At 36.2% G+C, this 18,504-nt stretch overlaps 1 protein-coding gene across 1 annotated transcript; it reads left to right on the top strand.

The window, feature by feature from the left end:
* The first annotated feature begins 3,412 nt into the window (after positions 1-3,412).
* Positions 3,413-17,650, top strand: LOC128216861 (uncharacterized). Its single transcript, XM_052923550.1, has 6 exons — positions 3,413-3,621; positions 10,131-10,387; positions 13,575-13,698; positions 14,787-14,978; positions 15,188-15,277; positions 15,475-17,650. The coding sequence occupies exons 1-6, from the start codon at positions 3,528-3,530 to the stop codon at positions 16,074-16,076; spliced, it is 1,359 nt and encodes a 452-aa protein (XP_052779510.1). The 5' UTR covers positions 3,413-3,527; the 3' UTR covers positions 16,077-17,650.
* Positions 17,651-18,504: the final 854 nt, after the last annotated feature.

Genomic DNA, 18,504 nt, shown 5'->3' with positions numbered 1-18,504 from the left:
AATATAATTTTATTCGTGCTGCAATGGTTTTTACTTCTGATATTTTTCACAACATGCAGAAATATGTCTTACATTAGATATGTCGTCAAAGTGATATATTACGTATTAGTTTCCGGTGACTTAATAAAATGCTGACTTTATAAAGCGTGCTTTGATGTTTCATCGATCTTGTAATGTAGTTTATTCATTCTTTTCATGAATTTAATATTTGATATGATAGCAAAAACGAATTGTTTAAAGGTTCACTTTAAGACCCGATTCTGTTTGCAACGGTTCAAATTAACATTACCAGATAGGGGTTAGTTCCGTGTTTATCTATGAATGAAAACTTGAAAATCGATGAGCATCGTTTGATCCAATCTTTGTCTCTGTATCCTGAATATAGCGATGTAATGCACAACTTTGTGTCTTCAAAATTGTTTACAATCATGATTCTACATTTTTTCATTATAGGAACATATTTCCAATATATCTTGCTTCCGTCATACTGAACACGTATCACATCGGTCCTTTCTAAGTTTATTTCCGACCAGCACGTGTCTTTTGTGACGTCAATCACTTGCTCTAAAAAACAAAAATAATTATATCCAAAATGAATTTAATTTCTTTCTATCTCTGTTTAAATATATAATGTTTATTTACAACACGTCATGATACATGAAACGATGGAAAAGAATACAATTTCATTGGTCAATTTAGCCAGTTGAATCTTTGAAACCGATTATATTTAATGGGCCTTTACTTACATACTGAAAATATACGTGTACAAAATTACTAAAAAACACAACAATATACAACTAAATTTCGGCTATTTTCTTACGTTGTTGGAGAGACCTTTACTGCTCGCCAAGGGAAATCACTGCGTACGAGATTGATAACGTGCATGATTGTAGCACGTGATTCTAACGTAACCGACGTGTGCACGTGCGATTCAATAATTAAAGTTAAGGTACAATACTCAAAATTAGGTACAAGTGTCATTGATATATGTCGATGATCATACTTGATGATAGCCTTCACAGAGGTCTTCAGGAAAAACGTTACTCAGTATTAAATAAATATAACGCTCGTTCAATTGTTAAACTTACCAGCATCAATGTAGCATACTAGCATGAGTATATCAACACATAGCAAAACATCAACACGTTTGATTGTTTTCATTCTTCCAATTTCAGGTGATAACATCCGGTTTTGTCTGAATATACGAAGGGTGAATCTAAGCTCTCACTACGATATTTTCAATATTATTCTTAACTTTACAGCTCCGATCCTTTCATGGCGCATCGGCGGTGCTAATCCATGAAAGCGATGAGTCGACTTTGGGTGTACATTCAGCAGTCGTTATCTTTGTGTTTTGATTCTAAGCCTGTGTTTGCACAATTAAAAGTGATAGTCAGAATACGCAACGGTGTAAAAAAACAGGCATGTCATGTTATTTCATTACTTCATTACTCGAAATAATCAATCCAAATACATGTATAGAGAAGATCGAAATTGTACCAAATTCATTTTAAGTACATTTATACTGTAAACTTTGAATGATAATAAAATTATATTTATATTATTTTAAATGTTTACATTTTCATAATTTCCTCGTGCTGCCGTTCATATACATATATATAGGAAAGTATGAAAATGTAAGCACAATTTCCATATATGCATAACAATAATTCTTCAAAACAACGTCACGTTGCAAACACCAACGATCGTCTGCTGGTCTATTGTTGTGTTGTTGTTGTTGTTGTTGTTGTTGCTTCAATCGAAAAGGAATAAGACTTAAAAGCTATTTAAGCCGGAATGATGAACTTTGCGAGACGGTAAGTTTGAAAAAGTTCTGCTCATACACTATATATATATATAAAGTGTATGAGCAGAACTATATATAAATATCACATAAAGTGCTATTATAACCAGTCGAACTAATCCGTCGACATTTTAGTCCAATGACATTCACAGTTTGTATAGTGTGTACTACATGTTGAACTAATCCGTTGAAAGTATCCGCTCATACATATTATCATAGAAAAGAGCTACAAGTCGAACCTATTCGCTGAAAGTTCAGTTCATGCACATTATCATAGAAAAGTGCAATCAGTAGAACTTATCCGTCGATATTTTTTGTGCATATACATTATCATTTAAAGTGCAACCAGTCGAACTTATCCGTCGATATTTTTTGTGCATATACATTATCACTAAAAGTGCAACCAGTCGAACTTATCCGTCGATATTTTTTGTGCATATACATTATCATTAAAAGTGCAACCAGTCGAACTAATCCGTTGAAAATTTCTATACTCGGAACCTTAAGAAAATCAAAGTGTTTATGATGACCTTGTTAAACACAAATTTCTTTAGTAGTATTGAACACTTAGAATATCAACTGTTTACCATCTTATTGAATGACCATGACCATGGCATCTTGGTAATTCATAGCTCAGAATTATAATATAGTATAAGTCTATAACAGACACGGACACAAAAACAGACATACAACACGTACGGAAGCGACGCTCATATCTTTAAAACAAGAATTGTCGGCCTTGACGTCGCATCAAGTACACGTCCAAACATGAAGACAGGTTTCTAAACAATACATGTACGTGAACTTGTACGCGTGGCTTCGCGTACGTGTAAAAGTTGCATTTAAGTTAAAGTCGTTGCCAAATTTCACTTTAAACTTATACAATGTGTTGGTTCGTTGATAGGTAAATCACTTTCCTTGTGCTATCATACATGACATTCTACACTTTATTGCACACACACGCACGCACGCACGCGCGCGCGCGCGCACGCGCACACACACACGCACACGCACACGCACACACACACACACACACACACACATTGAATCCATTTTTTTTTGCGTCAGTCTCCAAGTTTTAAACCTATGTACGTTCCAGTCAGGAAAAAATATAGTTGCAGGTTCGTCTATTACTAAATCAAGACATGTTTATTGTTCAATCATATTCTTCTTAAATGGTTTCAGTCTTATATTTAGTATATTAAATAAACGGATAATAAAAACACACAACAGGCACATCAAATATGCCCCGCATTCAAATTGTCGGAAACTGCGTAAGCACCCTCTTTGCGCCCCTATTAGATACGCTATACTGTATGTGACGTCACACATGTAAGAAATATATCGACAATAGCAGCTTGAGCTGTAGTTATATAAATTGTGAACAATTTTAGTAGATATTTAAACACGTATAAATAATTCAATAAAAACGTTTAAAAACTGTCGGAAACTGCTTCTCAACCAGTATATTTATTTAAAAAACAACAACACGTTGTTTTAACCCAAGAGCTATCAACAAGATGACGCTTAATATTACAGTAGGGCGTTTAAACATAAAGCTGGATAAACCGTTATCCGTCTGTCGTATTTTGCAATCGATCGACCTGTGAGTCAGTGATCATTCCTTGCTTTATTCTGTTTGACGCAGGCGTCTATATCAACTTGTTACTGACTGAACAATATTGGAAAACAAAACCGGTAGTTAAGATCTGAATATACAAGAATGGAAACTAGCAACTGTTGTGATGTTTTGCTGTGTTATATATGTGCCCATATCCTCGTGTTGTTATGCTTCAGTCGTGTATTTGTCAATGGAGGTAAGTTAAACAATCGTATGTAATGGATCAATCATTTATATCATGTATTCTATATGCATACTTATACAGGTACACTAAATATAATATTCAGGGTACTGTCTACATGATTATGATAACACGTATGATAGGATTATGTTACTGTTCCATCGACAAATGATAACTCCTACTGTTTTTACTTATTCTAGACGTGCTGTGTGTGTATATATATATATACAGATCTGGATATATCTTAAGGTTAGAATCTAGTGTGATGACCTATAACTATACAACTAGGCAGTAAATCGTTAGAAACCGCATCATGTATGATTATTTGACCTAGATGTATGGTAACGCCAAAAACAAGTTCTTTGTTTCCACAAACATCTCCAAACAATAGGGAAGTATAATATATATATATATATATAAATGGTCAAATTTTAAAGTGACACTCGTATTCAAAATCAATACATACACATGTATAACAAACATACTTTTTGAGTGATAAACCTTAAACTACTTACGATATAGTACAATTATGGAAAATATTGATTACTGATAACAAGATTGTAACCGTGAATTTAATAGCAAAAAGCGCTAAATATTAAATGATTTATGAATGCTAAAAGATTTACTGTGGTCTACTATAGTCTCATAATGTAGAAATACCATGTTTTATGCTCATTTCTTTCAAATTTAACTCGGTATCCTTTATAAGAACCATTGTTCTCGACATTTATTCATCCTTTTTGGTATATTAAAACAATTATATTAATTGTGGTAAATCTTATCTGGGAGTAAGAGTGCATCTTTAACCTATTAACTCAAACAATGCACATTTTTTAGGAAACTCCAAAAAAAAAATCAACACTTCGGCAAAAAAAAGTGTAGGGTCGGGAGGGAAAAAAACAGTCTGTTTGGTTTGTGGAAACAACCTATTTTTTACGCCTTATTGTTGCATTATTATTTAATGATTTCTCATTGTTTACTTATGATAAACGTAATGTAGTTAAACCTAAGGATTTTACTCATAAGAATATTAATTATGTATGCAATAATAACTTCAATTGGAATTAATTTAAACTTAGCAATATAACTTTAATACACGTTAAAACACTACATTTAATTAATACTATTATTTAAAATTTCACGAACTATTTCTGCTTATGTACTGGCATACATTCGAGGCTGTTTTCGGTTGGTAGATTCAGTTATAGTTTCAGGTTTATTAAAAAAACTAGGCCCATATGGGCATCAGTTTTACAAAAAAATACGCAATGCATAAACATAAATGTGCATGATTTAGTCATATAAAACATACAAGTTACAGCAAAACTTGAACACGTGTTTGTACAAATACATTGTATTTGTTAATTAAAGAAACATTATATACATTATGCAATTATATTTTACTGTGCTATTATGGAAATGGATGATAAAAGCTCAACTTAAAACTAGATCTCTGGTATGGTTAGCATCTAGTGTGATTACCTATAGCTAAAACTTAACAACTAGAGGCAGTTAAAAAGAAAGAGAAGAAGAAGAAAAATAAGAAGAATTGAATAAGTCAATATGACAAATGATTTAAACATGTCAAAAGATACAGTGCAAGTCATATCATGCAATATGGACAGACGTAAAATAAAAACAAAAAATGTGATACCACTTACATATAATTATTATCGTTAATTATCATTATTAAGTGTACAAATCAATTTATATAATTTTCAATTAATACATCAATATTTCAGCTCATTACATAACATAACGAACCAGAATCACAAGTGTTCGTAGACGATTTGACTAATTGTTTACCCTTCCCCCTTTGTATAATTTAATGTAATTATGTTAACTACAGTGTCTATTCTATTGATTTGAAGACAAAGATTAAATATATTTTCCATATTGTTGACTTTAAATGATTCGTCCAAACTTTGTACTTATAAAGATATAAAAACAAGATTTTGTTATAAAAAATATCTCGATAGTGTCACTAATGTTAACCATAAAGTATCTCTAAGTAGAGTGCGATGTTCAGCACACAAGTTAGCTATAGAAGAAGGCAGATATAGAAATATACCAAGACATGATAGAAAATGCATATATTGCAATATGAATATGATTGAAGATGAATATCATTTTATTCTTGTATGTCCATTTTATAAAGATAGTAGACAAATGTGCTTACCACGATATTATTGTCATTGGCCAACCAAGAAAAAACTATGTAATTTGTTAAGTTCTGAAAATGCAGCATTATTAAGGAAACTTGCTAAATTTGTTTATATTGCCACTGAAAAGCGCAAAAGTGCTTTAATTTAATTTAATTATTGCTTATTAGTATTTGAATAGCTATATTTATATTTGTTCTTGAATTTATGCTTTTCTCATACAATATTAATGTCAATACTGTTTTATATTACCGCCGTGAATGTATTTATATGCATTTGGCTACGAACATGTTAATGTTTATGCCTAATAAAAGTTCTGTTCTGTTCTGTTCTGTTGCCTATTCACTAGCCTTTCAAATAACAGGCATCTATTTATTGGTACCGTAAGGATCTTAGCTAAAGAGTTATGCAAGGGTGCTGCACTCTGTGCTTTTTTGGTAGCAGTGTTTGCCCTCGTGATGAGCAGCATGCGTACTCTTCTGCCTTCAAAGAATTAAATGGTTAAGATTTTCAAATATTTCTATTTTTGTTTCGATTAACACTTATATTAGGATAAAAATACATACAAATTTTAAATATTTACACAATTCCAAACATTTGTGTCAAATTCTTAATTGTCCAACTTATTTACAGCCCGATACAATGGGCTCTTTTGTCACTTCGCACCCTGTCACTCTTATGCAGCACACTGTCCCTCTTATGCAGCACCCTGTCCCTCTTATGCAGAATTTTGTTCCTCTTCTGCAACACCCTGTCCCTCTTATGCAGCATTCTGACCATCTTATGCAACATTCTGTCCCTCTTATGCAGTACCCTGTCCCTCTTATGCAGCATTCTGATCATCTTTTGCAACATTCTGTCCCTCTTATGCAGTACCCTGTCCCTCTTATGCAGCAATCTGACCATCTAATGGAACATTCTGTCCCTCTTATGCAGTACCCTGTCCCTCTTATGCAGCACCCTGTCTCTCTTATGCAGAATTTTGTTCCTCTTCTGCAACACCCTGTCCCTCTTATGCAGCATTCTGACCATCGTATGCAGCATTCTGTCCTTCTTATGCAACACCCTGTACCTCTAATGTAGCATACTGTCCCTCTTCTGCAACACCCTGTCCCTCTTATGCAGCACCCTGTCCCTTTTATGCAGCACCCTGTCCCTCCTATGCAGTGCCCTGACCCTCTTATGCAGCACCCTGTCCCTCCTATGCAGCATCCTGTCCCTCTTATGCAGCACTATGTCCATATTATGCAGCAACCGGACCTTCTAATGCAGCACCCTGTCCCTCTTATGCAGCACCAGGACCCTCTTATCCAGCACCCTATCACTTTTATGCAGCACCCTGCCTCTCTTATGCAGTACCCTGACCGTCTTCTGCAGCATACTGTCCCTCTTCTGCAACACCCTGTCCCTTCTATGCAGAATCCTGTCCATCTTATGCAGCACCCTGTCCCTCTTATGCAGCACCCTGACACTATTATGCAGCATCCTGACCCTCTTTTGCAGAACACAGTCCCTCCCAAGCAGCACCCTGTCCATCTTATGCATCACCCTATCCCCTTAATGCAGCAACCTGACCCTCTTATGCAGCATTCTTACCCTCTAATGCAGCTACCTGACCCTCTTATGCAGCATTTTGTCACTCATATGCAGCTCCCTTCCCTCTTATGCAGCACACTGTCCCTCTTATGCAGCACCTTGACCCTCTTATATATTATAGTGACCCTCTAATGCAGCTACTCGACCCTCTTATGCAACACCCTGTCCCCCTTATGCAGCATTCTGTCCCTCTTATGCAGCTACCTGTCCCTCTTATGCAGCACCCTGTCCCTCTAATGCCACACCCTGTCCATTTTATGCAGCATTCTGACCCTCTTATTCAGCATTCTGTCCCTCTTAAGCAGCATTCTGACCTTCTTATGCAGCATTCCGACCCTTTTAATGCAGCACCGTGTCCCTTTTATGCAGAACCTTGTCCCTCTTATGCAGCATTCTGACCATATTATGCAACATTTTGTCACTCTTATGCAGCACCCTGTCCCCCTTATGCACCATTTTGTCCCTCTTATGCAGAAACCTGTCTCACCTATGCAGCATTCTGACCCTCTTATGCAGCGTTCTGTCCCTCTAATGCAGCACACTGTCCCTCTTATGCAGCAACCTGTCCCGTTTATTCAGCATTCTGACACTCAGATGCAACATTCTGTCCCTCATATGCAGAATTCTGTCCCTCTTATGCAGCACACTGTCACTCTTATGCAGCATCCTGTCGCTTTTATGCAGCACACTCTCCGTTTTATGCAGCATTCTGTACCTCTTATGCGGCACACTCTTCCTATTATGCAGCATTCTGTCCCTCTTCTGCAGCATTCTGTCCCTCTTCTGCAGCACACTGTCCCTCTTATGCAGCACACTCTACCTCTTATGCAGCATTCTGTCCCTCTTATGCAGCATTATGTCCCTCTTATGCAGCACAATGTCCCTCTTATGCAACAAACTATCCCTCTTATAAAGCACCCTGTCCCTCTTATGCAGCACACTGTCCCTGTTATGCAGCTCCCTGTTCCTCTTATGCAGAACATCTCCCTCTTATACAGCACACTGTCGCTTTTATGTAGCACCCTGTTCCTCTTATGCAGCACACTATCCCTCTTATGCAGCACCCTGTCCCTCTTATGCAGCACACTGGTCCTTTTATGCAGCAGACGTTCCCTCTTACGCAACACCCTGACCTTCTAATGTAGCACAGTGTCCCTCTTATGCAGCTCCTTGTCCCTCTTATGCAGCACACTGTCCCTGTTATGCAGCATTATGTCCCTCTTATGCAGCACACTGTCCCTGTTATGCAGCACCCTGTCCCTGTTATGCAGCACCCTCACCCTCTTATGCAGCACACTGTCCCTGTTATGCAGCATTATGTTCCTCTTATGCAGCACCCTGTCCCTGTTATGCAGCACCCTGTCCCTGTTATGCAGCACCCTGACCCTTTTATGTAGAACACTGTCCCTTTTATGTAGCACCCTGTCCCTCTTATGCAGCACACTGTCCCTATTATGCAGCACCCTGTGCCTGTTATGCAGCACCCTGACCCTCTTTTGCAGAATTCTGCCCCTCTTATGCAGCACACTGTCCCTCTTATGTAGCACCCTGTCCCTCTTATGCAACACACTGTCCCTATTATGAAGCACCCTGTGCCTGTTATGCAGCACCCTGACCCTCTTTTGCAGCATTATGCCCCTCTTATGCAGCACACTCCCCCTCTTATGCAGCATTCTGTCCATCTTATGCATCACACTCTCCCTCTTATGCAGCATTCTGTCCCTCTTATGCAGCATTCTGTCCCCCTTATGCAACACACTGTCCCTCTAATGAATCAGACTGTCCATGTAATGCAGCTCCCTGTTCCTCTTACGCAGCGCACTGTCCTTGTTAAGTAGCACACTGTCCCTGTTAAGCAGCTCCCTGTTCCTCTAATGCAGCATCCTGTTCCTCTTATGCAGCACCCTGTCTCTCTTATGCAGCACCCTGTCCCTCTTATGCAAAATTCTGACCCTCTTATGGAGCACCCTGTCCCTCTTATGCAGCACCCTGTCCGTCTTATGTAGCACCCTGTCTCTCTTATGCAGCACTCTGTCCCTCTTATGCAGAACCCTGTCCCTCTTATGCTGCACCCAGACATCTTATGCAGCACCCTGTCTCTCTTATGCAGCACCCTGTCTGTCTTATGCAGCACTCTGTCCCTCTTATGCAGAACCCTGTCCCTCTTATGCTGCACCCAGACATCTTATGTAGCACTCTGTCCCTCTTATGCAGCATTATGTCCCTCTTATGCAAAACCCTGTCCCTCTTATGCAGCACCCTGTCCCTCTTATGCTGCACCCAGACATCTTATGTAGCACCCTGTCCCTCTTATGCAGCATTATGTCCCTCTTATGCAAAACCCTGTCCCCCTTATGCAGAACCCTGTTCCTCTTATGCTGCACCCAGACATCTTATGTAGCACTCTGTCCCTCTTATGCAGCATTATGTCCCTCTTATGCAAAACTCTGTCCCTTTTATGCAGCATTATGTCCCTCTTATGCAGCACCCTGTCCCTCTTATGCAGAACCCTGTCCCTCTTATGCAGAACCCTGTCCCTCTTATGCAGCACCAAGACCATCTTATGCAGCACCGTGTTCCTTTTATGAAGTGTAAATGTTTTTAACTGAAGCTGCTAAAGGAGCCTTGAAGACTATATAACAAAATATATATATGTCGTCTTATGTTTCATTAGGTAGTGTTAAAATGACATATGTTTAATTGTGGTAACTAAAATGAAATCTATATAATATGGATTTTTTTTATGTTACCATTGTTTTGTTTCAGACCAAGCGATTTACGTCACAAATGACACGTGCGGGAAGATAATTTCATTTGCATCGACGGATGTTATACATTTTCATTATGACGGTAGCAAATGGTACGACGAAGGTGGACATCATTTCCGAAGATGTGAGATCAAGATTTCCAACAAACATAAAGATACAGAGTTATGTATTGCATCACCGTATTCAAGATACACTTCGGAATGGATTTACAAGTGCACAGCAAGGTTCCATTTCAGCTTCAGATATTACGTATTGGTAATGCTCGTTTCAATTTTAGTAAATGTATGATCTATCAGTTTTGGACATTAAAATATTTATAAAATAAGTTTTTCACAAACGGGAATCTTAAACTGCCTTAAAAGTACCATTGGCCTTGTAAACACGCCACACCATGGCATTTGGAACTCCTCGGCCACTTTCCATCGAAAACAACCACGGATGTATGCCGGTACATCGGTAGAAGTAAAATTTTAAATAATAGTATTAATTAATTGTAGCGTTTTAAAGCTGCACTCTCACAGATTTACCGTTTTTGCAACTTTTTTATTTTTCGTCTGGGAACAAGCATTTTCTTGCGTATTAAAATATCAGCAAACCAGTCATATAAGACTGGTGACAAAAGATCAGATCGCATATTTTTATATTTCCGTTTGAAAATTAATGTTTAATAGCTAAAAGCGTTACTAACGGTTTAAGAAAAATGCATAAAACATCATTTTTTTAACTTTAATATGAAAATCTGCGATCTGATTTTTTGTCATCAGTCTTATATCACTGGTTTCCATGCATGTTCGCATAAATTGGCTCTTTCTAATACAAAAAATAAAAAAGTTGTCAAAACGTTCAATCTGTGAGAGTGTAGCTTTAAAGTGTAATTTGTATTTAATACTAAGTTTTAATTGATTGCCAATAAAGTGTATTATTATATAAATTACAGGATTCCCAAGAGTAAAGTAATCAAGTTAAACTGCTAAATTAAAATTACTACGCGATCTACTTGCAGCGTAGTTCAATGTTATGATTTCTGACATTGTAAACCGTCCATATACATCCGAGGTTGTTTTCGATGAAAAATGGCCGAGGTGTTCCGAATGCTTACTATTGTTGCCGCCTTAAGTGCAGACCACGGAGGGCCTCCGTGTCACTGTGTTATAGTGACCGACGAGTCAACCCACAAACATTAAACGGAACTAAGTCTAAAAAGTTGTCTCAACTATTTCTGGTCATTTTTTATATTATAGCGTTCTTTCTTCTGTTAAACTAGTTCTGTTTTGTTTCGGCGTGTACTCGTAAAATATTTTTCTTGTAAAATCTACTCGTTTGTTACACGCAGCTAGTCTCCGGCTATATTATAAGGTCCGCTAAACTACATTTTGAAATAATACTGTTAAAAATCCAGCTGACACGTATATAACTAAAGAATGACTATTATTGTGTAAGATATAATATTTAGTCACAAGAAACTATGACGTTTCATATCTCGCTGACGTCATAGTTAATATTTACATATTTCTTCCAGTATGTATGCATTTCTTTAGACCTTGCGGTCAAGGATAACCTGTGAAAGTGCAAGCACTTATTTCCAACGGGGTCGTTTGTTTTTGCTGAAGGGACAGCACGCTAAAGAGACAGTGGTGGGATACAAGGAAGTCCGGGTGCGATACCCTAGCTCTTTTTCGAAGAGACCCCTTGGTTCTTTTACATGCTCTGTTAAAACACCGATACACGGGGTACAACTTTCCTGGGTTAAACCAGTACTGAATACACCTTTTTCCAAGCACTATCCTTTAAATGCCGAGTGCCAGGCAAGGGAGCTACTTGTACCAACTTTTAACGTCTTTTGGTATGACGCGGCCAGGGATCGAATCCACCACCTCCCACTCCGTAGGCGGACGCTAAACCACTAGGCCACTGTCGCGGTTTATGTATTGTTTTAGAATCAGAAACTACAAGCATGAGTGTTAAATGTTTGTCTTTATAAAATTTAGACTTTACATTTTGATCCTGTTGGTTAGACAAAGTAAATAAGATAAAAATTGGCTTAATTATTTTACACAAATAAATTTTGTCAGAATGATTGTCTTACTGAAATGAAAATCTACGATGTGTAACGTGTTGTTTCATATTTAAACCAGCGTATTCAATCGAGCGAACAAATAATTCACATCCTTGCTATTTGTGTATGCTATGTACTACTATTAATAGCTAGTCTTTTGTACGAATTGGGTAAAAGTGGAAATTCTATTACTTAAATTTATTTAGTTCCAGTGTGAATACAGCTATGAGCTGATATGAATGGCTAAACCCTAGAAACCAGTAGAAACCAGCAGCCACTTGACTAAACCTGTTAATTCTTTGGTTTGGTTAAAGTTAGTCGAAATGCTCATTGATTGGTCAATATTAATCCAATAATGACTGTTGACCAATTAAAGTGCTTGCATGTGCAAACTAACCAAAACATAACATGCGGAAAAGTTATCAAGTTTTATACAGAGTTTCAAGTTTCTAAGTGTATTGGCAGATCGGCATAAAATAGCCTATGGCCATTAAAGGGACTGTACACCAGATTGACACCAAAAAAGTTTTTTTCTGTAACGAATCTCAGGACAGTAATTTAATAAAATGTTTTACTCTTTGATATCATAATTGTAAAGAAAATACCAAAATGTAAAAAAAATCGAGTCGGAGACCGGGTTCGAACCGGTGTCGCCAAACAGTTGCAGTCCAGTGTTGTATCCACTGTGCTACCAAGGCTTTCCCTAAACGGTTGGATCATTTAAGCTATATACCTAACTTGGTAATATCACGTGATAACATCGACTAGCCAATCACGCATAAGGAATGAATTCTACTAGGTTGATATACCTAGTAATCTTTTTTTAATGGAAAAATACGAAAAAACTGCGAAAAATAAATTAATTATAAACTATGTGGTACTTCAGTTAGTAAGTTTCAATACATTGTACACATCGATACCAAGTTTATGTCAGTTTTCGACAATTTCCCTTTTTTCTCTATTTAATCATACGGTGTACAGCCCCTTTAACAACATAAATATGGCAAAAACATAAATCAACTATAAAGAGTAACGGAATAAATAAATATACATTATATATTTTGATGGGAAAAAACATAAATAAACAAGGGTTAACATAAGGAGCATTACTATTGGACAAGGAAAGTGTTTCTTAAATTCATGGCTTCTTAAATGTAGATTGCTATCTTAGTTCTTCTTTTGCTTAACATTAGTCGTGTAATGGCTATACAAATGGCCTCAATACTGGTACTCTTTTTGAGAGGACAGGAGAACTTTCCTGGTGAGCTCGAACCCAAGACTATTTTTTGTGTGAGAAGCGGAGAATTATGCAAGTACACTACAATAACGTTATTGAAAAAATATCACTCTAGTATATTTTTTGTCAAGATATTGTTTTTCTTTCAGCCGTGCTTTGAATATACGTTCAAAGAAAACTGCGAAAACTCCGAGGAAGCGTTGGCTGTCTTCTTTTACCCTGTCGTGTTCAAAGAGGGTGATTTCGAAATAAAGATTTACACCCGGTATAGAGGTATGTGTTAATCATTTTTGTCATTGTGAATGTATTCTTTACTAGTTATATTGCCCGAGTAAAAGCGAATATTAGTTAACACAACAAATTATTGGACTTTATTCGTCCAGTTGTTCGTCCAGTTGTTCGTCCAGTTGTTTGTCCAGTTGATCATCCGGTTGTTCGTCCAGTTGTTCATCCAGTTGTTCGTTTTTCTATTTTAAGTCCTTACTTGATAGGTTTGTAACTATTTTCATGTTCCACGCAATAACAAACAATGTTTGTTCAGAACTTTGTTAAAGTTAACAACGTGAACTATTTGATGGTGTTACCATATATTTAAACAAAACAAATACAGCTGAAAAGGTTCTCTATTAAACGGTTAAAAATATGCAGATCTCAAGTACTCGTATATCCATTAAAGTGGCAATCTTATTCAAAATCAGTACATATACATGTAAAACAAACATAAGTTTTGAGTGATAAACCCTTAACTACTTACTAAATAATGCATTTATGGAAAATATTAGTTAGTTACTATGAACAATATTATAACGGTGAATTTAATAGCAGAAAGCGCATTTCTTTTTAAATGATTGGTGAATGCTAAAAGATTTACTGTGATCACTATCCTGTCATAAGGTAGAAATACTTTGTTTTGTGCTCATTTCTTTCAAATTAAACTCGATATCATTCATAAGAACCATTGTTTTCGATATGTATCTATCATGTTCGGTATATTAAAACTATACTATTTATTGTGGTAAATCTTATCTGGAAGTAAGAGTGCATCTTTATGAATCAATAACATTTTGGTATTCATACAAGGAATGCGTTTTTATTAAAAATTTTTTTTATCTATTTTATAATGCATTTAATATTCGAGGATATACACCACGTTGATTGATTGTTATGTTTAAATCACTTACATGAAATTACAAAATTATCAAACATTCGTTTATACGTAGAAACCTATTTTGTACCATATTTATTTTATTTAGTACCATTGTTCTACGATGGTTGTCCAAGAATATCATAGAACGTGACAGGTGTACTAGATTAAGTAAACAAACATGTATATATGATTGAATTGTCATGATTATTTACAGCTCCTACCACAACTTGGCACTACGATTCTGGGGGTGATAGTGGTAACAACAACAACTATAATGATGATGATGATGATGATGATGGTGCGGAAACTAGTTTTTCGAGTTGGGGCGTGGCATTTGCGATAGTTGCTGTTTTCGTCTCTTTCTGCGCATGCTTATGCAGAGTTAGTAGAAGTCGAAATTCGTCAGGTATATTTATAAATCCTTTATAAATATTTCTAACATACGAATGCTAACAAGAGTATTGCTATGGTTCATATTTTTGTATTTCATATTTCTTAAAAGATCTTTCTACTCGTATACAGTGTAACAAATAATACCCATATTGTAAAGAAATGCGTGATAAATCCGTGATAAATCAACCACCTATTGATCAATGTAAATTTCTTTACACACAGGCCAGAATGTTGGTACGGACGGGCTATCCCACGAGCCTTTTCAAGTAGATATGCCGGTTATTCCAAGATCAAATTACCCTCCCCCGTCAGGTATATTTATAAATCCTTGATAGATATTTCTAACATACGAATGCTAACAAGAGTAAAGCTATAGCTTATATTTTTGTATTTCATATTTCTTAAATGGTCCTTTTCTTCGTAAACAATGTATCAAATAATACCCATATTGTAAAGAAATGCGTTATAAATCAACTACCTATTGATCGATTAAATATTTCTACACACAGGTCAGAATGTTGGTACGGCCGGGCTATCCCACGAGCCTTTTCAAGTAGATATGCTGGTTATTCCAAGATCAGATTCCCCTCCCCCGTATGACTCCCTCATAGTAAATGGGATGGACAAATATGGGGCACAACGAAGGGACCCATCCATTCCTCCTTATTTATCCGCTACGGATTCGAATACAAATCATCCTTCAGCTCCACCACTAACAGGCGAACAACCTCAAAACAGAGCATGGAATTGTTCTCCTCAGTTGCCATCAGCTTCACCACATAGTGGAGAACCACGTCAAAATGGAGCATACAATGTTCCTCATCAAGAGCCATCAGTATCACCACATTGTGAAGAACCGCCTCAAAATGGAGCATACAATGTCCAGTATAGCGTTGAAGAGAGCGAAAACAGACACACACATAGAACACCAGGTTTCTCAACTAGTAATAACAATGAAACAAGTCAGATTCCACCTCACGCTGCAACAGATTTTTCAGAGTTGCCTCCACCTCCATCATATGAAATGGTCGTATCTGCGGATAGCCCTTATTTGACGAGTGACAGTAATTATCGCACAGACACAAGCATTAATGCTGCATCTAGTCACTAATCATGTCATGTGTGTCGTCAATTTAAGTATTTCATACACTATCATTGAATACTAAATTACATGATGTTATGAGTGCAATGTTTGAACTGTATGTAATATCTATAGAATAATAAGAACTTAATACATGTATTCAATGATTCAAATGATTCAAATTTGTTTATTTTTTTATTTTAAATGATAACAAGAAACGCTGCAAACTATTAGCGTTTCAATTTAACGTTAAAATGTTCTGTCGTCATAACCATATTGCAGAGTGTTTTCTTTCTTTTTGTTTATGCATCAACTTTCATATCTGAAAGGTTTCCAGTAGGCAGTGCTCTTACCATGTACTATAGTATCGTCGGGATAATCTACAACGATAGGTCAATATACGCACGCTACTTACTTAACAATGAACCTGCTAATACAATGAAAAAGCAACAGTTTCTTCCTAGCAATTTCAAATATAAAGTACACAATAGCAAAACTAATTATCAGACAGATGCGTAAAGTTAGTAAAATGTTTGTTTTGTTAAGTGTTAACCTTATAGGTTATTGCATTTCTTTTATTTTTATTAATTATTATGTTCCTGTTTTATCACTTATTTAAGGATTAAAATTCATGTCGGGGTCATTCATGCGATCTTTAATGCCCCGCTCAAAATGGCAATTCCCGTGAAGAGCGTGAATTTCAATTCTTATATTTACAAGTGTTTTGCACACTTATTGTAATACATTTTTTTCTCAAAATCATTAAAAAAAGGCTTCCATTTTTCATACGAAGAGGAACTACGCGTCACTGTACCAATGAATGGAACAGCAAAGTACCGCCCCTTTTTTAACCGTTTCACACGAATGCAATTTTATCATTACGCAGAAAATAGTTCTGTTATTTTGTCTCGTATTTTTAACTTTATTTTACCTTTAAAAACAATTAAAAGGAAATCTGCTTCACATCTTTCATTTAATGACAGCTCATGTTTTTTTAAATTATTTTTTTAAAGTTTTGACATACTTTGGCTTTTACTAAAACTCGACAAGTCATTGTGTGCTCGCACAAGGGAAAGAAAATAATTTAAAAAATAAAATGAAATTAAACGAGTTTATCCAATTCAGGTTAGTAAAACATTCATTGTATGTTGATATTATGCGTTACCTTATTAGATTTCAAGACTCCAACTGTTAATCTTTTGTATGTTAACTAAAGTATATAAATTATAAAGTTTAACTGCACTTCAGTTGTATTCCCGTCACCTTCAAGCTTCACGACGATGAGTAAACTTACTTTCAAATTAAATATAGTTTTTGAGAGTAAGCCAAGTCGGAAAAAAGCAACAACATTGTGCTGCCAATTCGTTTTTCCATCATTTCCATTCATTTGTTTGAAAATTTCACAAGTCTATCCGAATTTGTTCAGAACGAATCACTGACACTCTTTCTTTTCATGTTTTGAATTTCACAATTCAGTTTAATTACAGTGAACTCGTATCAAGTAGAACAACTTCCTGTTCTAAAATTAACAAATACCTTGTATTCTTGATGTCGAAATATATTAACAGTGTACAAAATTTAAGGAAATACAAATTTGCCGCTTTGTTTGTATCGTTTTCAATGTTATCAGATATAGCGGCCAGACATCTAACGCCTCCGAAATCGTGCGTGGGGTCCGTCAGGGTAGGGTCATGTCTACGTTTTTGTATCTAGTGTACGGCGACGAGCTCCTCCATACACTTGAAAAAAGAAAATATGATGCAAAGGTGATATCTGTTAAATATAACAACCCTACATTCGCAGACGACATTTCCTTACTAGCAACTTCCCCCAACAGTCTGCAGAGTCAAGTTGACGTCGTATATAGATACTATCGTCGATGGAATATTGAAGTTAACGTTACAAACTCGTCAACCATAACATTTCAAAACGTTGTAGTCCCCTCCCGATTAGTGTCGTCTATGGCTACGCTCTTATATCAAATGCACCTTTTGCAAATCATCTCGGTATACTTAAACAGTCGAATTTGAAAATAGGCGAACGAATAAGCGGTCGAATTAAAAAGGCTCGAAACTCAATTTTTTCATTTATTTCACAGGGCGTTCACCCCTTATGCGTAAATCTCTTACCTCAGTTAGTTTGTAAAAAAGGTTGTTCTACCAACACTTTTGTATGAATCTGAACTATGGAATGACATGTCTAAATCCGATGAAAATAAAATTGGTGTCTTCCAACACTTTGTATCAAAGAAAATTCAGGGATTGTCAACGCGTTCACGTTCAGACATGGTACAGTCTATGCTCGGGTTACACAGAATATGTTCTGAAACTGATAGTAGAAAGCTTATGTTCTTACATAAAATATTATCCATTCCTTGACATTGTAATACTAAACAAATATTTACTTGCAAGTATTATATGTATATACGAGATAGAAACACAGTTAGATCAGGATTTAT

Source organism: Mya arenaria, chromosome 14 (assembly GCF_026914265.1).
Source record: "Mya arenaria isolate MELC-2E11 chromosome 14, ASM2691426v1".
Classification (NCBI taxonomy): Eukaryota; Metazoa; Mollusca; class Bivalvia; order Myida; family Myidae; genus Mya; species Mya arenaria.
The sequence above is the reverse complement of the archived record's forward strand: the minus strand, read 5'-3'. Positions and strand labels throughout refer to the sequence as shown.